Source organism: Haemorhous mexicanus, chromosome 3 (genome assembly GCF_027477595.1).
Source record: "Haemorhous mexicanus isolate bHaeMex1 chromosome 3, bHaeMex1.pri, whole genome shotgun sequence".
Lineage (NCBI taxonomy): Eukaryota > Metazoa > Chordata > Aves > Passeriformes > Fringillidae > Haemorhous > Haemorhous mexicanus.
Window position 1 is genome coordinate 115682034 of NC_082343.1, and position 21927 is coordinate 115703960.

Genomic DNA, 21927 nt, shown 5'->3' on the forward strand with positions numbered 1-21927 from the left:
AAATTAATGTGGAGCAATTTTCATAAGCATTACTCAGAACTAATAATAATTAAGCATTATTTTCTGCTCAGATAACACAGAAAATAAAGCCTGACTTTTATGCCAAGATGGGTTTGCATTAGCTTAAGGTAAATGAATTAATTCTCATTTACAAGGCTTTTCTGCCAGCTAGCCAGAAAATATCAAGGTAATTAAAACCAATTTGTGAGGTTCTGTCCCATTGCACATTCACTGGGTTTTATCATTGCTGCAAATTGCAGGTGCTTTTATGCAAAGGTGGGACACGAAGGGGACTTTGCTGCCTCTCTCCTTCCCCATCACTTCCAAGGAAAGCTGAAACCTCCTTGTGAACAGCAGAACGTGTTTGGAATGCTGGAGATCAATAAAGGACCATGTGTAGGATGGAAGGATGTGAAGGACCAGCTCTGAGATGTGGAGCTGGGATGTCAAGTTCTCCGCAATTCAGGAAAAAAACACTTCTAATAGAGTGGGGGGTAAAAAAAATCTCTTTCCTTTTGCTTTGCCATTGACTTGCAAGGGATTAATTTTGATTATTTATAAGACTGAGGGGTTTTTGTAGGCAGCATTTTCTGGATAGTCCCCAAACACCTCTCTCATCACAAAATCCTAAAATGGTTTGTGTTGGAATGAACCTTAAATTCCATCCCAATCACTGCCATGGGCAGGGACACCTTCCACTATCCCAGATTCATCCAAGACCCATCCGACCCAGCCTTGGACACTTCCAGGGATCCAGGAGCAGCCACAGCTTCTCTGGGAAACCTCTTCCAGAGCCTCAGTGGTTCTGTCCCAGAAGCTTGACGGCACCTGAGGAGAGGCTGAGCTCTCGATGGGTGCTCTTAGTAAAAATAAAATTAGTTTAAATCAGACTAAAATAAATTAGTCCAACTAATCTGTAAGATTCAAAAGCCCAGAGCTATCCTACAGCATCTCATGATAATGAGGGAGTGGACCTCTTCCTCTGGGTGTCAACTTCCCAAGGGGATCAGCACCTTCAGATGCCACACCTTCACTTGGCAAACAACTGAGTCCCATGTGACCCATCCATGTGGAATATCTGTGTTTTCCAGAGGATTATGGCCCTTCTTGCCCAAATCCTGCCTCCTTCATTTCATTTCTCCACCCTCTGCCTCCCTCCCTGTCTCATTGTGACATCTCCTGGTGGTCCCTGTGTCCATGTCAGTGACATTGAGCAGGTTGGCCTCAGAAAAAAAGAGTGAAGTGGCAGTTCTGACTTTTATTTTCAAAAACCTTCCCTCAGAGTAATTTAATTGCTATTAAAAAGATGAATAAAAGGAGACAACACCCCCAAAACACCACCTGTCTTCCAGCCCTCGAACGAGCAACCCTGAGATGTGTTCCACTGTCCACACCCTCAGTGAAGAAAGGCTTTCCCCTTATGGCTGTTTCCTTCTCAATCCAGTCCTGGTAGTTGAAAACAGGGGTTAAAATCCTGTGCTTTGGGTTTCCTCCACTGATGATGCCGACCTGGAACCACTTCATGGTGTCCCAGTAGCTGCAGACCAGAGGTCCCCCGCTGTCCACCTGTGGCAGAAGCAGGAATGTTACAGCTGGATCCAGCCTCAGAGGATCCCTCAGAGCAGCCTGAGCGGGAAAATCAATCTCTGTCTCAGGTTCCTGAGGATTTGGGGAGGGGAAAAAAAGGGAATTTGGATTTGAAATTTCGCAGCTCAGCCCCAAGATCCTGCAGAATAAATAGATACAGGAGGCAAGAGGAGGAGATCAGTCCCAAGCTCTGGCTCAGTGCACTGAGTCCCTGTCATTCCCAGCCTTTTCCACATTCTCCTGTGGCCCCAGGAGGACACCTGAGATCTGTCAGCAAGAGACACCATCCCAGAGAGAAAAGGAACATTTGCTGTGACTGCTCACTCAGTCCTTGTCTCCTTGGCAAAGCTGCTGCTGGAGGTGCTGGGTACCTGCCACTGGGAATTTTGGGGGCTGGCAGCCAGAAACTGGGCAGCAGATGAGAAATAATCCTGACAAGTCCTTCTTGAAGCCACAGTCACTTCCCTGAAAACTTTCCTGTGGCTGCAAGGACCACTCACCCAGTGTGGGCAAGGCTTCCAATGCAGGTTGCAGCCACCTCAAAAAGAGGAATGTTCTCCTGTTGGCTGCTGTAGCTGGAGCACCCAGAGCACATCCAGCTCCAGAATCTCTGGACACAAACCCAGGGAGAATAAAAAGCAGCAAAAAATTCTCCCAAGGCAGGTGCAACACTTTTATGAGGAAAGGCTGTGTGAGAGATGGGGGTGTTCATCTGGAGAAGAAAAGGATCCAGGGAGAGCTCAGAGCCCCTTCCAGGACCTAAAGGAGCTCCAGGAAACCTGGAGAGGGACTTGGGACATGGGATGGAGGGACAGGACACAGGGAATGGCTTCCCACTGCCACAGGGCAGGGCAGAGTGGAATATTGGGAAGAAATTCTTGGCTGTGAGGATGGGAAGGCCCTGGCACGGGTTTCCCAGAGAAGCTGTGGCTGCCCCTGGATCCCTGGAAGTGTCCAAGGCCAGGCTGGACAGGGCTTGGAGCAACCTGGGATAGTTGAAGGTACTAGAGGATTTTTGATATCCTTCCAAGCCAGTCAAGTCTGGGATTTCAGGACATCTTCAGTGCTGTGCAGTCCCTATTATAAAGAAATTTCCCTCCACAATGGGTTAGAATCTTTTTTCCACCTTTTCTAACCAGCACGTGTGGTAAACAAATTCAATATAAATCCATTTCCCAAGACAGCAAACTTTACTGGGAAATGTTGTCCTTCCCTGTTTGCACACTACTTTGGGAAACATCTTTGTCATTAATGGATGAAACCCCTTCTGCCAGCAGCTACCCTGAGCTAACACACATTAATTAACGAGCAAGGAAGGGGCTGAAGTTCCCTGTGCAGCTCATCAGCACTCGCTGAAGTTTATGGCTGAATTCCCACTCCAGTAGCTGGAGGGCTCTGGTCATTAATATTCTTATATTTTTTCTTTTTTTTTTCTTTTTTTTTTTTTTTTTCCAGTTCAGTATTCATTCAGGAGTTAAAAATTAAGATAAATGCGGAGGAAATGTTTGTAGAGTCACAGAATATCCTGAGCTGGAAGGAACTAACAAAACCCAGAGATTTAGGCTGGAAAAGACCTTTCAGATTATTGAGTCCAAAAATAAAATCAACACTGTCAGTTGTTATTATAGCCACAGCCTTGCATTTCAAGCAGTGCTGCCGGAACCTCTTCAGACTCAGCATCTAAAAGAGGTTTCCCGATCCCATTTCAGAGAAGAATTCCCGTGAAAACCACAGAGGTGGCTTTGGAGCCGCGTCCTGCGGGCGTCCTTGGCGGTGGCATCCCTTTGGGATGAATGAGCATCCACGCACGATTCTGTTCCCGGGGACTTCACTGCGGATCCCCTCGGGGCAGGAATGGCCAAAGGCATTATCCTGGAGGCGGGGAAGGTGCTGGGAGCCTCCCACATCGGGAGAGTCTGGAGAGCGGGAGCCCGGGATGCTCCGCTCCAGCTTTTCCCAGCAGAAAAAAAAAAGAGTTTTTCAGCACCGGTCGAGCTCCTGCACAGATCAGTTTCAGCTCCAATTTGGAGGCTGTTCACACTTGTAAAGGATCTTCCTTCCTGGAGCAGGAGTGAATTCCCGGTGCCCTGTGACTGCCCCCGCGGGAATTGTCGCATCGCGGTCAGCGCTGGGAAAGCCGCGGCAGGGCAGGGATGCGGACTGGCGGCAGAGCCAGAGATCCCCATTTAAACCCTGCTTCCCTCTCAAACCAGATCTGTCCTTCCCCTCTTTTCCTCTTTAACCACGTCCGTTCGGTTCCCTGCCCGGTTGGCGGGGAAATGGGGATCTTTGGGGGATCGGTGATTTAAAACTTGGGCGGAGAGGGAGTTCAGGAGTGCTCTGAGCAGCCCAGGCAGCAGCTGCAAATCCATTTCCCTAATCCACAAGCCCTGGGACCCACATCCTGATCTCTTTCCACACGGGCTGAGCTGCTCTGCTTCCTGGGTGCTACTTCTCACATGCCATTTCTTTTAACTTCAGCTATTTAACGTGAGGATTTTATCACAAATGGGCCAAATCATCCTCTCCGTGTGACAATCTCACACCATTCCAGCAGCAGCCCGCATGAATCAGGAGCCTAGTTTTTATAGGATTAAAGATGGAGAAAATAAACTCGGTCCTCGGGCTCCTCTGAATATCCCTGTATCCACCTTAAGCCTTCAGGAATGCCGGCCCAAGGTTTTCCATCCTTGTGTAGGAGAGGGTGTGGGAGGAGCCAGTTTTTGAGTGCCGGGACAATTATCTCAGCTCTGTGATGCTTCCAGTAACGCTAATTTAATGAACGCTCAGGTTAATGACTCTGAGGATCGAAGAATTATTAAAGGCTGCTTCTTCAGGCTCCTGTATCCTGGTGCTGAAACAATCCTGGTCAGCAACATACACCAGATACCTGCTCCTGCTTTTCCCTCTAAGTGCCAAGTTTCTGGATGGGAAAAGCCAAACTAAAAATAGCAGCTTAGCTTCTGTTTCATGTTTCTTGTCATCTCGAAGATGAGTGAAAAGCAAAAGCAACAAATCAGATCTGGTGCTGAATTCCTGCCTTAAGCATGTTAATCCTCCCATTAGGAGAGGTGAAAGCAATGATACATTCACTGATAAATAGCTGTGGGTTGTATAAAATCTGTCACTGCCTAATAAGGTGCTTTGTTCACTGAAGCTGACCAAAAATTTCATCTTTTTCACTGTGGTCAAACCCTTTTTTTTTTTTTTTTTTTTTTTTTTTGTGAGCACCAGGAGCCTTTCTGCTCCCTTCAGTGGGCTTTGGATCAAAAGTGTAATCTCTCTTTTACATTTGTATTCGTGTCTGCAGCACAGTCATTGATCAGAACAAACATGTTCAGCCACATAAATCTTCCGAGGTGGGAGAAGCTCTGGGGGTGGGAGAACAACTCATCTGATCCTCATTAGGGTGGATGCACAATCCCTGCAAGTCATTGCTGGTTTCATTTTCATGTTGGTGAGCTCTGTGCAAATTGGAGGCAATCAGCAAGGGAATAACAGCACTGGGAATAACAGCAGTGCCCATCAGAGCTGCCCTGGCTGCTGGAGGCAGAATATCATTTACCCAGCTGTTTCCAGCTGTCTCTAAAGTGGGAGGAAGGAGGTTGTAGCCACGTTAATGTGAAAGTATCAGAAAGGCACCAGGTAATACAGGACAGCTGGACTCCTCTCACACAAACCCTTTGAGAACCTTCAGCTCCTCTGTCCTTCCATCCCCTGGCTGGAAAACGGGAGAAGATGACCCAAATTCACCCAGTGTGATGTCAGCAGGGCCATTAGTGACTGCAGTGGCACAGACAGAGCAGATGCCTCTGGCCAAAGCCCTGTGGCCCAGACTCCTGTCTCTGGCTGTCATCTGCAGCAAGTGCTCAGGGGAGGAGGAGGAGGAGCAGGACAAGTATTTACAGAGTTGTATTTACATCCCAGTGGTTAATGGCCTCAGAGAGATCTTCATCCAGGAAATTGCCTAATTGCTTTTTGAATCCATTTATCCCTTAGGATAAATAGCCACAACATCCTGGTCAGCGACTCCCATAGCTTAATTATCTGATGGAAGAAAAAACACTTCCTTCTCTTTGTTTTAGGTCTGCTGCCTGATTAGGCCATCTGACACCCCTCCTTCATGTGCTTGGGGCAGCAGTGACACCAGGACAGCTCGTGACTCCTCTCCATGCTGCCCATGAGGCTGGAAATGTGTCTCATCCCCACCAGACATCTCTCCTGCAAGCCTCAGAGTCTTGCTCTGCTGTTCCCTGTGCTGCCAGGAGCTTTTCCATGTCCCTGTTCACCCTTCCTGTTCCACTTCCCTCCTTTTCTGAAATTACCACTCCTTTCTCAGATGGAATGGGAGGGAATCACACACAGGGAGGCTCCCAGGAGTAGTGCCTTGGCACAACACATTTGCTTTGCCACTTATTCCTGTCCTAATAATTCCTAATGCTCTCATTGCCCTTTTGACCTCCCCAGAGCCTCAAGCTGGTGTTTTTGAAGGACTAGCCATAGTTCTTCTGACATGGTAATAGCTAAATTAGAGCCTATTATGGTCAGTGTACAGCTGGAATTGCTTCTCCATGTATCCATTGTTTTTTCTTTATCAATAATGAGCTGCAGCTGCTGTTTTAACCCCCAGTCACTCAGAATAATGGGACCTGCTGCACCTCTGCACAGCCACCTTTCACTTTGACCCCTTTGAATAGCACTGTGGCATTGGCCAACTTGGTCATCTTGGCATTTGCCCTCCTGGAACATCAAAATTCCTTGCATGGATGCCAACAAAACTATCCCTGTAAGTTCTTTCTCTCTTCAAATCCCTTCCACTTCATGACAGCCCAGTTTCTCCATGAACCCTTGGCGAGGAATCTCCTTGCAAGAGTTTTGGGAATCTCAGAACATGTTAGAGGGTTGAACCACCCTCTTCCACAGGGTTGGCAATTCCTTTAAAAAATCTGGATGTGCCTGTGAGTCACAGCTTCCCCTCAGAGCTGTCATTGAATGAGCAATGGCTCCTCTGAGTCATCACAGCCGTTCCCCACTCCCAGGGCAAGCTGGGATTTTGTGTTCAGCTGGATCCAGAGGTGTTCTGCTCCCCACCAGGCACACAAAGCCAAGCTGGACTCCCAAACTCCAGTCTGAGGGAGTAAAATCAGTAAAAAAACCAGAGGAAGAAAGCAGAAGAGACACCCAACATCATCCTCATCATCATCCCAGGATCTTGCATTGGGAATTAATTTCTCACAGATTAAAGAATGAAGCCATCAGAGCCTGCACGTGCTCACTTGTCTGCCCACATCATAAAAGGATAAAGTGATGAAAGCCCTAAAAACTCATGGAAAAGTGTTCTGATTCCTGTGAGCTGCACATCAAAGGACCCTTCAGAAGAAATATGAAGGAGCTGCAAATGCAGAAACACCTCTCCACTGCTTTGTTCTGGGGCTTCCCAGGACACCTTCCTGCTTGAAGCAATCTGTCCCTCAGGGAATAGAAACACCTCATGGTGGTAGCAATAGCTCAGTGGTGGGAAATCCATGGCAAGGGGGGGAGTGGATCACTCTCTTTGATAGGAAACAGCCTCAAATTGCACCACAGGAGGATTACATGGAATATTAGAAAAAATTCCTTCAGTGAAAGGGTTGTCCAGCCCTGGCACAGCTGCCCAGGGCTGTGGTGGAGTCACCAACCCTTGAAATGTTCAGAAAACAGGTGGGTGTGGCACCTGGGGACATGGTTTTGTGGTAGCCTTGGCGTGCTGAGGGAATAGTTGGACTCAATGATCTCAGAGGGCTTTTCCCACCTCAGTGACTCTGTGATTCTATTTTTAAGGTAAGATACCATAATAAAGTAATTTTGTGCAGTTTGTAATAACTTTAGACTGAAATGTGGATAGTTTTGACTCCTGGCCCCAGGGAACATCATGGCTGATAGGCAGAGGTTCCAGCTTGCAAGGCAAGAGGTATTCTATTGCCATCTGCATGGCAGTTGTCTTTTGTCAAGTGGGCAGTTTTCCTTATCTCTTCCACAATCACTCCTCCCTCAGGAGGGGACTTCTGCTGATAAGAGGCTATTGAATGTCACTGCATGGCTGATAAGAACTACAGCATCCCATTGGAACAGGCTCCACCCTGAGGGAGGAGCCAAGCATTCCTCCCCGGATATAATCTGGAGATTCTGGAACACCAGCATGGCTTCTCCACTGGATTTCCCAGAGGAACAGCAGCTGCCTCTTCCACTGGATCTATGGAGGAAGACTCCACCCTTTTCTACAGGATCCCTGCTCCAGCAGAACCATCGCTGGCACTGCAGGAGGGCTGCAGCCACAATTCCAACTGGACTGCTGCCAGCACCCTGACCAACATGGTGTCAGGTTGTGTTCTGACTCTGTCAGTGTTGTTTTAGTTTACTTCATTGTTTATTTTATCTTTTTATTTTCTTCCCTATTAAAGAACTGTTATTCCTGCTCCCGTATTTTTGCCTGAGAGCCCCTTAATTTAAAATTTATAGCAAGTTAGAGGGAGGGGGTTTACATTTTCCATTTCAGGGGAGGCTCCTGCCTTCCTTAGCAGACACCTGTCTTTCCAAACCGAGACAGCAGAAGGACCTCAGAGCTCCTGTGGATGCTCCCCCATCCCTACAGACTGCAGCCAGACCATAATTTAACCCTCTCTGTTCGGGTGTTTTGAGCAGCTTCACAGGGACTGACCACACTATCCTGGTTTGCGCTCGTCTCCTTGAATCCATGACAACTGCCTATAAAAACACAGTTTTCATTTGCAGGATTCTTCAGAAAATTCTGTTTCATGAGTCTTTCTTGGCAGTTTTGACCAGCAAAAGGGGGCAAGACCTTGTGAAAGGATGCCAGGGCTCTGCCAGTGCCAGTGCCAGGCTCCCAGGTGGGAGCAGTGGGATACCAGGGGATATCCTGGAGTATCTAATAGAGAATTAAATGCAAGCAACTGTCCTGCCTTTGAGCCAAGTGCCCCTCTGCGAGCTGAACCCCTTCAGCTGGATTTCAGTTCATAGGGAGCAATAAACACACACAAAGGGCTTGGTGTCATTTTAACACAGATGCTTAAATCAACCTCAGTGACTCCCATCACCAGGGCTTTTTTTTTCCCTCTTGATGGAAAGATGACTCTGTAGATGCTGATGGTTATAAAACAGACATTTGTGAAATGGCTGGAAAACCCCATCCAGGTTTGCACAAAAACTGCTGCCTTTGCTCCAGCTCTGTGGGGTGAGAGCCTTGAGCATCTCGGAGGCTGTAAAGGGCATTTTCAGACATGGGACAAGGGGGAATGGCTTTAACCTGAAAGAAAGCAGGGTTAGATGTGATATTGGGAAGGAATTGTTCCCTGTGAGGGTGGGGAGGCCCTGGCACAGGTTTCCCAGAGCAGCTGTGGCTGCCCCTGGATCCCTGGAAATATTCAAGGCCAGGCTGGACAGGGCTGGGAGCAACCTGGGATGGTGGGAGGTTGGAACCAGATGATTTTTAAGGGCCCTTTAAGCCCCAACCACTGTGTGGTTGATGGCCAAAATCCCCCCCTTGCTGCAGGCTGTAGGTGGGGGTGAATACCTGCATCCCAGGACTCACCTGAGCTGGAACCACCCCACTGCTCCTGGGGGTCACACAGTAATTCCTTCCCCTGGAATCAGAGCAGGGCCTGGCCCCCCCTTCATGGGCTGCTGAACTGTAGGTGACCTGTGACTCCAGCTGAACACACTTTGTCCTAATCACCACATCAGAGCTCCCCCCACAGCCCCTCTGAACCATAATTGGGCCATTTGCTGAATTTTGCCTGGGCAGGGAAGGCACTGAAGGAGGCATTTGCTTTGTGAGCCCCTTATACTCTAATTATTGTTCAAGTTACCATTGCATCAGAGCCTAACAAAAGATGCTTAAGAAGGCAAGGAATGAGACATCAATTGTGGTTCATGGGGTCATGGAAGAAATGTAGCACACAGAAAAATAATACATAGGCCATCTCCAGTGTCTGTTCTTTAGCATTTGTACCCCCTGAACATCCATTAATGTTAATGTTTATGACTAAATAGAGCTATAAGTCAATTACAGCTCCTGGTAGTGTTAATTCCCAGCCAATCCATATATTTGTCTGCAGAACTGCCAGGGATTTGGGATAGAATAGATTTTTCTTTTTAAGGGAATGGATTATATTTTTTTTAGGTACAAATACTTGGGAGCTCTGCTATTCAATCTCCTTGAGTTATTAGAGGAACATGGTCAGTTATCCACAAATTAGGCTGGTCTGGTATGAGGGCAGCTGGTGAAATGTCTGAGCCTTTTTATTCTTGGCTTTTCTATTCATGGGGTGGCCTCGAGTGCACCAGGGCAGGTTCAGGTTGGACATCAGGAGGAATTTCTTCCACTATCCCAGGTTGCTCCAAGCCCTTTCCAGCCTGGCCTTGGACAATTCAAGGGATGGGGCAGCCACAGCTTCACCTGTGCCAGGGCCTCACCACCCTCACAGGGAAGAATTCCTTCCTAATATCCCATCTAAATATCTCTTCTTCTGGTTTCAAACCATTCTCTTTTGTCCCATCACTGTCTCCCCGTGTGAAAAGTTGTTCCCTCCATCACAGTTCACAGATTTGGATCCTGATGTGGATCATGTGGACTTACAATCTCAAGTCCAGCAACTTTCCCACCTTAGCTTCGTTCTGGACACGAAGGGATGGATCCTGATCCTCAGGAAATCCCAGGAAAGTTTAATATCAGGCTTTTATCTCCTCTGTGTCCAGACTTCCTTGGGCTGCAGCTATTCAGCATTTCCAGGGTTTGTTCCCTGACCAGGAATCTCTGCCTTGCCTGAGCTTCTGATCCTTCCTGGCCTCTCCTCAGGGACTCGTGGGTGGCTCCTGGAGCCTGGAAGTCCCCCAGGAGACAGCTGGATGGAACAGACCAGTGCCATGCCCAGGACTGCTCTGTCTCCATGACAGAGATGATGACATGAAGGATTTGGGCATTTTGAGATCTGGCCTCACTCTCAAACCCTGCAATCCTTACAGGCAATCCTTACACTGTCCACAGTGCAGATGGATTGTCCAGTTTTGTCCCTCACTCCAAGAGGGACACTGAGGGGCTGGAGCATGTCCAGAGAGGGGAACAGGGCTGGGGAAGGGGCTGGAGCACCAGGGGGGCTGAGGGAGCTGGGAAAGGGGCTCAGCCTGGAGAAAAGGAGGCTCAGGGGGGACCTTGTGGCTCTGCACAACTCCCTGACAGGAGGGGACAGCCAGGGGGGTTTGGGCTCTGCTCCAAGACAAGGTCAGGGAAACCAGCCTCAAGCTGTGCCAGGAGAGGCTCAGATTGGATATTGGAAAAAATTTCTTCCCTGCAAGGGTGGTCAGGCATTGGAGGGTCTGCCCAGGGAGGTTTGGAGTCCCCATCCCTGGAGGTGTCCATGGAAGGTCTGGATGTGGCACTCAGTGCTCTGAGCTGGTGACAAGCTGGGGATTGGTCACAGGATGGACTCAGTGATCTTGGAGGGCTTTTCCAACCTAAATAATTCTGGGATTCTGCCCAGTGGTCCCTGCTGCAGAAGAAGCAGGAGTTTAGCCCTGTCCTGTCCCAGACCATGACCAGGACAAGCCACAAGGTTGCTGACCCAGCCTGGTGAGGTCAAAATGTGTCCCCCATGGCTTCAATCAGGACTTCTCAGAAATCCAGGAAACCATCCAGCAGCAAAACACTTCCCCTCCAGCAAATCAGCAAAATGTGGTGGCAAGCCCTGTCATTGTTTCATCCCTGAAAAGCACAACTTCTATCCTCAGCTCTGGTTTTGTCCTGTTCCCTTTATTCCAGTTTACAAAGCATTCCTGCCTGGTCAAGATCCCACTAAAATCAGAGAGATGCTGAATTCTGAGTTTTATCACCCATGCAAAGGATGTGTGCTTCCTCTGCTTGGAAATCTCACATTCCTACTTCATTCCTCAGAAAACTCTGACATTATTGTGGATCTAAATAGCTGCTTCTTCAGCTTTCTGAGTCCAGGAGATTCATTTTGCTGGGAACAAGTGCTCCTGCTATTTCACCAGCATCATTCACCCACAGAACTTCAGGCTAGGCTGGGCTGGGCAGTGCATCCTTTAATCATTTTAATATTATCCTGTGGCAGGTTTCTTTTTAAGATTTTTTTGATTTAATTTAATGGAGGTGAAACTCACTCCTTGGATGGTTTCAGAGGCAGATGCTCTCTGGCTAATCACAAAATCATTTTGCTAAACAAACTATCCCTCAGAGTCCCGTGGTCCTGGTGCCCCCTGCCTTTCCCTAGAGGTCAGAGGATCTCTCTCTGTCCTGGGTGCTGGTTTAGCTCCTCCCATGAGTAATTCCTGCAGGATGGAGCTGTCCATCCATGTGTCTCCCCATCCAGACCCCTCCACCTCCACGGACATGTCTAAAATACACCTGGATGGGGCTTGGAGCAACCTGGGATAGTGGAAGGTGTCCCTGCCCATGGCAGGGGGCTGGAACTGGGTGAGATTTAAAGCCCTGTCCTACCCAAACCCCTCTGTGACTCCTAGAAAAACCATTTCCCAGCAGAGGAGGGAAATCTCAGTCTGGAACCAGAGGCTGCAGGAGAGCCCAGTCCTTGCCAGTCTCTCAGGAGAGGGGTTGGAATTTGAATGTTATGAAGGACAAGGTGAATTTTTGGCTTCCAGACTCCATTTGACACCAGGACAGGGATCCTGGGGGTGGAATGTGTTGTGAGGGCACAAGTTGTGAGTTTTGCCTCATTTGGGTGTTTGTGTCAGCTCCCTGATATCAAATACTGCTCAGAATGTAATTTAGTTTGGAAGGTCCCTCATTCTCTGTCGCCAACACGCTGGCACAAAATGTGACTCATTCTGGCACCCACAGACCAACCAAGCACATTTGGGTCAGAGCCAAGACCTCACCTGAGAAATGTTTCTAATATCTAAATTAAACACCCCCAGATTAAACCTCCCTCCCAATTCTTTTGCCTTGGAGCTCCTGGACAACCATTCCTGTCTCCTTTCAGGAGGTGTAACCTGGTTGTGAAACAGACCAGGATGGTCCCTTTACCTGGCAGCCTCCTCCTCCTCCTCCTCCTTCTCCTTCTCCTTGCTCTGTCTCAGCACACATCATGCCCCCCACGAGGTGTGGGACGTGCTTCAGGCATTTCTCCCTGCTGATCAGCTTCATCCTTGTTTTCTGCAGCACAGGGGATGCTGCAGCAAATGAAAAGAGAAGGATCAACAAAACCACTGGAGATTTCCCTTGGGAAGAATCTCAGCTGGATTTCTAAAGCATCTCAGGGCAATGGGGGTCTCTGGGCAGAACTGTAGGGTTTTGGGGTCACAGGGGCATACAGGGGATCCCCAGGTGCTGGCAATGAGGAGTTTGTGCTCCTGAGTTTATCAAAGAATCCTAGAACGGTTTGGGAGGAAAGGACCTTAAAGATCACCCAGTGCCACCCCTGCCATGGGCAGGGACACCTTCCACTGCCCCAGGGTGCTCCAAGCCCTGTCCAGCCTGGCTTTGCACACTGCCAGGGATGCCAGACTACTGGGAAGCCCCCAAAGGGATGGATTTTCCTGCTGGTGGTCTCAGTGGTCACCTGAGATGAGCTGCCCTGCACACCTGGGTTTTCTCATTCATGGTTTTTTGGGAGCTCAGTCTGAGGGGCTTTTTACAGGATCCTGTGCAAGCCCCTGCAGAGATCAAAGTCCACTGAGCCTCCCCCAGAATTCTAATCCTAGAATTATAGAGTCATGGAATAATTTACATTGGAAACAACCTTTGAGATTGTTCAGTCCAACCACTCCCCCAGCACTGCCAAGGCCACCTCTGACCCATGTCCCCAAGTGCCACATCCACAGGGCTCTTATATTCCTCCAGGGGTGGGGGCTCCCCCACTGCCCAGGGCAGCTGTTCCAATGCCCAACAACTCTTCCAGGGAAGAATTTTTTTCCTAATATCCAATCTAAACATTGCTCTCCCCAGGGAGGCCACGCCTCACCCAGGGGACCAGCTGTATCTTCACAAAGTGACAGAAAGGGAATATCTGCCTTATTCTTCCCTTGGGTTGGGAATGCAGAAATCACAGCTGGCACCTGCAAGTGACAAAAGAGCTGAAAAATGTACTGGGCCGTTTGGAAACCCCAATTATTTCACCCACTTATCTCTCTAAAGTGAACCTGAGACTCAAGGATGAAACTCAGACCTTCAGATTGTTTGAAACTCACTCCTTGTTTCATATTTCACTGTGCTACCTCCTCCCAGAACCTTCAGGAAACTGAGATTCAATGATAAGATCTAAAAGCTGGAAAGTTGTCACATCCCTTTTCCAGCTAAGATGGAAGTGCCCAAAGATGAAAATGCTTTGGTGAAAGAATCTCCCGGAAGGTGAAGCCCTCCTGTTATGGAGAGAAGCTTGGGGTGTTCACCTGGAGAAGAGAAAGCTCTGGGAAGACTTTGGAGCCCTTTCCAGAGCCTAAAGGGGCTCCAGGAGAGCTGGAAAAGGTTTTGGGACACAGTATGGAGGGACAGGACACAGGGAATGGCTTCCCACTGCCAGAGGGCAGGGATGGATGGGATATTGGGAAGGAATTGTTCCCTGTGAGGGTGGGCAGGCCCTGGCACAGGGTGCCCAGAGAAGCTGTGGCTGCCCCTGGATCCCTGGAAGTGTCCAAGGCCAGGTTGGACAGGGCTTGGAGCAGCTTGGGGCAGTGGAAGGTGTCCCTGCCCATGGCAGGGGGTGGGATGGGATGAGCTTTAAGGTCCCTCCAACCCAAACCATTCCCTGATCCTGGACCTTCTGGCTTTGCCCATATCACACCCTCACACCCCCACACTCAGCTGCTGCTGGATTCCTTTGAAGCCTCTACCAGACAGAGGGTGGGGGGTGCCAGGGCTGAGCACACTGACACCAATTTTTGGAAGTGGAATCCGTGTCAGCTGAGCCCATACAGCAGCACAAGGGAGATCCCCAGAGCTCCTCCATGGATTTTGCACAGAGGAGCTCAAAGGAAATCCTCCAGAGGGACTCTGCAGCAGCCCCTCTGTTCTAGGAACGTTACCTTGGTGAAGTGGGAGAGCTTCACAACTGTGAGAGTGCTGAGGGAGCAAAATGAAGTTTAAGAAGGCAAATGCAGAGTTTCATGGGGAAAAAAAAAAAAACAACCCTGCAATTGGAGCAGAATAGCAAGGATTCAATGGGATGTTCACTTAGTGCATCCTGGGAAGGACCACTCAAGCTCCAAGGCACCCCCTGCCCTCCCAGTCCTGATTAATTCTTTCCAATAATGAAACAGCTCATTGGCTAATTAGTGACATTTGTTCAGGACAGACATTTTGGGTCACAATCAGTGCTGGAACTGCTTTCATTAGGGCTTAAATGAGATCAATTAGAAACAGCAATCTGCAGTTCTAAATGAGTAGAGGAAGGAGTGGCCAGAACCAATGAGTCAATCCAGCTCCTAGAGGCATTAAGACAAAGACAGCCCCAGACCTTCATTTCCTTTAGTCCAGACCACTTAGACCCAGCCTAACTGGGTGATTCACAGAATATCCCAAGCTGAAATTACCCACAAGGATCCCACAAGGTGACAAGTGTTCAAGACCTGGCTGGATGGGGCTTGGAGCAACCTGGGATAGTGGAAGGTGCCCCAGTCCCTGCCAGGGGGTTGGAATAAAATGAGCTTTAAGGTCCCTTCCAGCCCTAATAATTCCATGATTCTTTGCTAATTTACCCACCAGGGTGGAGCTTGTCTTATTCTGGCTGCCAAAATGAGGTCCAAAGTTTGGATGTGGTGCCAAAATAGGTCCCAAATTTTGCTCTGGGGGTCTGTTGGTGACTGGTTCTTGCCCTGAACAGGGAACTGGTGGATGTGGAGAGGCTGGGGGGGGTCTGGATGTATAAACCAGGAAGGTGGGGAGTGGAACCTTGTCTGGGAAACCCCTCATGGGAGAGGACAGCCACAAAACCCATCTCCCCCAGCACCTGACCTGCACTCGTGCTCTCCCAGCCAGCAGCCCAGCAGTGCTGCCACATGTCCCTGTCACACACGAAGGGCAGGCAGATGGGAATCTTCTCTGTGCTGAACTCGATGGGAGTGCTGAGCAGGATCAGGGCAATGTCATTTTGCAGGCTGGTCCTGTTGAACTCCTCGTGCAGGATGAGGCTGTCTGGGTTGCACTCTTCCAGAGGGAGGCTGAGGTTAACTCCCCCCACCACCACCGTCAGATCTGGTGGCCTTAAAAACAGAACAGGGCATGGTAAACATGAAGGATTTGGGTTATGAAGGTTGGTGCCTCGTCCCCAGAGCAGGGCATGATGGTGGCCTAGGCAGTTCAGCTGTAAATATCCAAGAAATTTACTCTCACTCCTAGGAAAGGATGATTTCCAGGGCAGAGAGGTGCAGAGGTAGAACATGAATGACGGTTATAAATAACCCAGTCTCTACCAAACAGATGGAATGTTCTGGATCTTATGGATCTCTGTGCCCTGGGCTGGCTGCTCAGACCCTGCTGTCCCCAGCCAGCTGCTCCAGGCTGTGCTGCCACAGGTCATTTGTCACTGAGCAGTCTTGGCTTTTGGACCTGCCACATGTTGGAGGGGACTCACAGAGGGCTGGACTCAGCCCCTGGACACTGCATGGAGTTGATTTATTCAGAACTTGGTGTTTTAAATTGAGAGCCTCCATGAGGTGAAGGTGTTTGCTGTGTGAAAGCAAAGGTAATTTGGGGGATACAATGAGCTAGAATGCAATACATCACCTTTTACAAGGTGCTGGAACAGGTATGGATGCACAGGAAATGCTTGGGGCTGTCAGAATAGCATCAGGGGCATTTCTGCAAGGCTGCTCCAGCCATCCCTCAAAGTGCTGAGGGATGAGCCCAACCACACCCCTCAAAGTATTCCCCTTCTGCTTGAACCCAACCAGAAGTCAAAGCTCTGGGAACACCAGGAAATTATTTAACCCAGAAAGTCCAAAGACATTGGAAATGGTTATGCAGATTTCTGCACATTTCTGTGTTCAAATATGGGCCTGTCTCCCCCAGAGGAGACAAGCCCTGTTTTCAGGGCTCAGTCCCACAAATGGTGGCTCAGGAGGAGATGCACATCCTGCTCCCACCAGGAGGAATGTCATCCACACAAATGGTGGCTCAGGAGGAGATGCACATCCTGCTCCCACCAGGAGGAATGTCACCCACACAAACGGTGGCTCAGGAGGAGATGCATTCCTGCACCCACCAGGAGGAATGTCATCCACACAAATGTGGCACAGGAGGAGATGCATTCCTGCTCCCACCAGGAAGAATGTCATCCACACAAATGGTGGCACAGGAGGAGATGCACATCCTGCACCCACCAGGAGGAATGTCATCCACACAAATGGTGGCATAGGAGGAGATGCACATCCTGTTCCCACCAGGAGGAATGTCATCCACACAAATGTGGCACAGGAGGAGATGCATTCCTGCACCCACCAGGAGGAATGTCATCCACACAAATGTGGCACAGGAGGGGATGCACATCCTGCACCTACCAGGAGGAATGTCACCCACACAAATGTGGCTCAGGAGGAGATGCACACCCTGCACCCACCAGGAGGAATGTCATCCACACAAATGGTGGCACAGGAGGAGATGCATTCCTGCTCCCACCAGGAGGAATGTCATCCACACAAATGGTGGCACAGGAGGAGATGCATTCCTGCACCCACCAGGAGGAATGTCATCCCACCTTCCATGCCTGGGCTGCCCTCCCACCCCTGGAGCACTCACAGCTCATCTGCAAAGCAGTGGGCTGCAGTTAAAATCCACAGTGCACTGATGATGGTGCCTCCACAGATGTGCTTCCCATGGCTCTGGATGCTCACGTGCCATGGGAATTCCCCGGGTGTGACGTCTGTCCCTGTCCCAATCCTCTTGCCAGTGCTCTGGAAGGACTCGTAGGATGGTCGGAGGCCACAGCCTGGGTACAAAAAGGGACATTTTGGACACATTCAGCAGTGTCACAGCCTGTGCTGGACAGGGGCAGGACATCCCTGAGCACTGAATTAGAAATATCCATGGAATCAGAGAAACGGGGAAAAACAGAATGGTTGGGGTTGGAAGGGATTTAAAAATAATTTTTCCAACTCCATTCCAACTTCAACTTCCACCAGACCAGGTTGCTCCAAACCCCATCCAACCTGGCCTTGGACACTGTCAGGGATCCAGGGGCAGCCACAGCTTCTCTGAGCACCCTGTGCCAGGACCTCCCCACCCTCACAGCCAATATCCCATCCCAATACCCCATCTATCCCTGCCCTCTGGCAGTGGGAAGCCATTCCCTGTGTCCTGTCCCTCCATCCCTTGTCCCAAGTTCCTCTCCAGCTCTCCTGGAGCCCCTTTAGGCCCCGGAAGGGGCTCTGAGCTCTCCCTGGATCCTTCTCTTCTCCAGGTGAACACCCCCAGCCCTCCCAGCCTGGCCCCAGAGCAGAGGGGCTCCAGCCCTTGGAGCATCTCTGTGGCCTCCTCTGGTTTTACTCCAACAGCTCCACGTTCTTCTGCTGTTGGAGCCCAGCTCTGGAGGCAGCTCTGCAGGTGGGGTCTCGGCAGAGTAAAGGGTGAGAATGCCCTCCCTGGATCTGTTATTTGATCCCTCCCAAAGTGACATCCCTGTCACCTCCCCAAACATAAACTCTGCCAAGCACTGCCCAGGAATTTGGGGTGGGAGGGACCATTGACCATATCCCATAGGCAGATGGGATAAAATCCTTGTTTAGGGGCTGGAAGGTGCATCAGGCTGCAGCACAGGCCCCACCTTTATTCCCTCAGCAGAAGGAATGAGCCCATTCCTCTTTCACTTACCCACATGTAAATATTCTGCAGCTCTTCTGTGCTCAGAATGCTGAGAAACAAAACCTGCCTGGACACCGCTGGTCAGGGAGGCTAAACAGGAGAGGGTGAGGAGCAGCATCTCAATCCAGCCTGGTCCAACACTCTCCCAGAGCTCTCAGAGCAGTGATGCCTCTGCAGATGCCTCAGGACATGGCCTGCATTCCATGTCAACACAACCCAGGTGACATCACAGCACCCGCTCCTTCCTGCAGCACTTGGGTGCGCCTTCCCAAGGCAAAAGGGTCACTGGGGGAAAGCTCAGGGATTAACAAAAGGTTTGTGGTTTCCCCTGGCTCTCACAGGGACAGGGCAAAGTGGAATTCCTGTCTGTATCCCGGGCTAACCTCACAGGATATGGCAGTGGAGGATTTAATGAGCTGGGTGCTGTGGCCCTTGCTGGATCTTGAACCATCTTTGAAGACCCCAGGAGCTGTATCAGCTTTCATCTCCCAAGCCTCTCATCACATTAATTTTCTCATTTCCTGGTAATTTTCTCTCCAGTTAAACCATGCCTGGGGTACTGACTTGAATGTACTTCTACAGGAGAGTTGCTCCATCCCTGGAAATGTCCAAGGCCAGGTTGGACAGGGCTTGGAGCAAGCTGGGATAGTGGGAGGTGTCCCTGCCCGTGGCAGGAGGTGGGACTGGATGATCTTTAAGGTCCCTTCCCACCCAAACCATCCTGGGATTCTCTGTTTGTAGGAAAAAGTGGCAGCTCTGTCAAAGGACAATTTTCAGAGTGCCCAATCAAAACTCTCAAACCAAAATCAAATCCAAGATGTCAGTAAATAATTCTGTGGTACCAAAATATTTTGGTGTGGGCCCATTGTAGTATCAATGGAGCCATTATGCTGATTTTTAGGCCAAGACATCATTTCCATCAGGACAGGACTTTAAAAAATCCTCAGCCAGGCTCAGACTTGAGGATTTATTATCTGTAATAAGAGTTTTTCCCAAAGACTTTCCAGCTTGTTTCAAAACAATAACTACAGCACAGAGTGGGAGGGAGGGAGAGGAAAGGAAGGGAACCAGGAGACATTTTATGAGCCCCCAGATGATTCAGCACCTGAAATGCTTTGCCTTGGAGCACATCAGGAATTATCCCACTGGAGTCTGGATTTCACAGAGGCTGACAAGGCATATAGGATGAGGGTAAGACTTTATTTCACTCTCTTCTTTGCTTCTCTGTCACTTCATGACAAGGAAACAAGACACAAGTGCTGGTTTACTTGTCTGTGAGCACTGAAAAAACTCCATGGCAGCAGTTAGGGACAGGATCAGTCACCACAGAAACCAAAATCCTGAGTGTGCTGTGGGCACATTTTGGGGCATCTCCAGGAAGAGCCTAATGGGGCAATCTTGCCTGAGGCAGCTCCTGTAAGCCTGACCCAGGTGCAATCTGCCAGGAGGACAGATTTCCTCTGGGTTTTGAGACTGGGATGAGCTCAGCACCAGCTGAGGAGCACCAGGGAAGATGGGGAGCTGGTTTTTCTGGCATGGACCTACTACCCATGTTTGGAAACAGCAGTGGGATTTACAACCCCAAACACTGATTTTGTGGGGAACACTGTCAGTCTCTCCAAGCTTGGAGCACCACCTGCTCTGCTGTGTAGGTACAGGAGCTGTTCAGGGAGATGGTTTGGGCCTTTTTGAGCTTTAAAGCTGAGCTGGTGGGCAGGAAACATCAAACCAAGCTGTGGAGAGCAGTGCCATGGAGAAGGAGGTGCTGTGGATTTGTGTCTGAGTGCCACCACCTGTCCCCCAAAACTGGCTCTCTCCTTGAGCTCTGCACCCACAGGATCCCATTTCCATACAGGATAAACTGTGCATCCCTGCATCCTTTGACTGCAGCCTTGAGTCTGCACTCTGAGATCCCCATGAATAAACCCAAAATTGGTTTTTTTTCCCCCTTTCTGGCTGCTATTTTGACTGCACACTCACTGGAGACTGCCCCATGTTACGTTTTCCATGAGTCTGCTCTTGGTGGGGGCTCCCAAGTTATTAAAGTACAAATAATTCATCATAGGGATAATTCCACTCCTCTGTACTGTCATGCCTGATGATACAGATTTAAATGCCCTGGTGTTTAATTAGAAAACTGCAGCATTTAATAATATTTGATAATTTTTTTTTAGATCTACCCAGATATCCACTTGGAACACATCACAGAAAACATTGTTCTTTTCTTATTCTGTCGTTTATTGCAGAGCAGGAAACAAAGTTGATTTCTTTTTGTGTTTATTCACTTCTTGGAACTGTCAAAAAGAATCATCACATTACAATTTTATTTTTTATGGCTAAAATAATTTCAGAAAATAGGCACTACAGGTGGTACTAAATGCTGTGAAAGTGGAGTTGTGGTGGGAGAATCACTGATCTGATCAATTCACCCTTCCCAAAGACATCCCAGGGTTGTGACAGGTAAGGAACTCAACCCCATCTCCAGAAGTCAAAGCTCTGGGAACACCAGGAAATTAATTAACCCAAGAAAATCAAAAAGTCCAAAGGCATTGGAAATGCAAAGCAGCTACAGGTGCAGCCACCTCCTAATTCACCCTTTTAACAGAACTTCAAGCCAAACTTCAGAAATTTGGATCTCTTTCCACCTCTCCAGATGACAAGGAAAGCCCAGGAGCTGCACAGAGCAAGAATGGGAGCAACTCCTGCCTCTACTTTGGCTTTTGATGTCGACAAAAAGAAAACTGATGATTATGGAAAGCCTCCCCAGCAGATTCCCAAATCTTTATCCACGGATGCTGCAGGAACATCCACCAAAGTTCCTGGTCTTTTTTTTTTTTTTTTTCCCAAGCTCCTTACAATGAAGAGGAGGTGGTGGAGCAAGCACAGGCTATTTCCTGATGCCCACGGGGCAGGAAACCCCCGTCCCTCCCAGGCCACAGTACCCTCCAGGGTTCTTGCTGAGGTACTGCTGGTGATATTCCTCGGCATAATAAAACTCAGGAGCCTCCCGGATCTCCGTGGTGATGGGGCCAAAGCCTTCCTCCTTCAGCACCTGTCAGGAAAGACCATGGAAAGCCATTAGTGGTTTGCTGTGAATGACCTTAGGATTCCCCCCTGAAGGAGCCACAGGCGTCTCTCAGTGCTCCCATTCCCAGCTCATCCCCGAAAGCTTTTCATCCCTGCTCTCTGGTGTTTTGCTTTGCCCGGAGGCACTGTGGGCACAGAGAGGGAGGGAGCCATCCCCTTTTAATGGCTCATTTGTTTAATCTGCCACGGCCACGCTTTTATTCTCTTCATTAACCCAGGCAGTGATGTGGAGCCATCAATGAAAGTGGAAAACAAAGGGAGAACACCCTGGGATCCACCCCGGGAAGCTGCAGTGTCCAGGAACCTTCCCTGGAAAGTGCCTCCGCTTCAAATCCACCCCCAATGTCCTTGTCCAAGAAGAATTTCTGGGTGAAATTTCAACCCCAAGGATGTCCTTGGGAAATCAGAGCATTTGGGCTTTTTTT

At 49.3% G+C, this 21927-nt stretch overlaps 2 protein-coding genes across 3 annotated transcripts in view; both read right to left on the minus strand.

The window, feature by feature from the left end:
• Positions 1 to 1278: 1278 nt before the first annotated feature.
• LOC132325885 (serine protease 55-like) lies at positions 1279 to 18533 on the minus strand. The gene is made up of 6 exons (XM_059843438.1): positions 18479 to 18533; positions 17354 to 17543; positions 15578 to 15819; positions 15488 to 15508; positions 12647 to 12792; positions 1279 to 1566 (listed from the first exon to the last, which is right to left on the minus strand). Exons 1-6 carry the CDS (start codon positions 18531 to 18533, stop codon positions 1279 to 1281), a joined length of 942 nt encoding a protein of 313 aa, XP_059699421.1.
• Positions 18534 to 20629: 2096 nt separating this feature from the next.
• MSRA (methionine sulfoxide reductase A) overlaps positions 20630 to 21927 on the minus strand; it is a 238867-nt gene continuing 237569 nt past the window's right edge. For both annotated transcript variants that reach the window (XM_059843115.1, XM_059843113.1), the window contains one exon: positions 20630 to 21467. In XM_059843115.1, the coding sequence (XP_059699098.1) occupies positions 21303 to 21467 (165 nt within the window). In that variant the 3' untranslated portion in view covers positions 20630 to 21302. The remainder of the gene's footprint in view (positions 21468 to 21927) is intronic.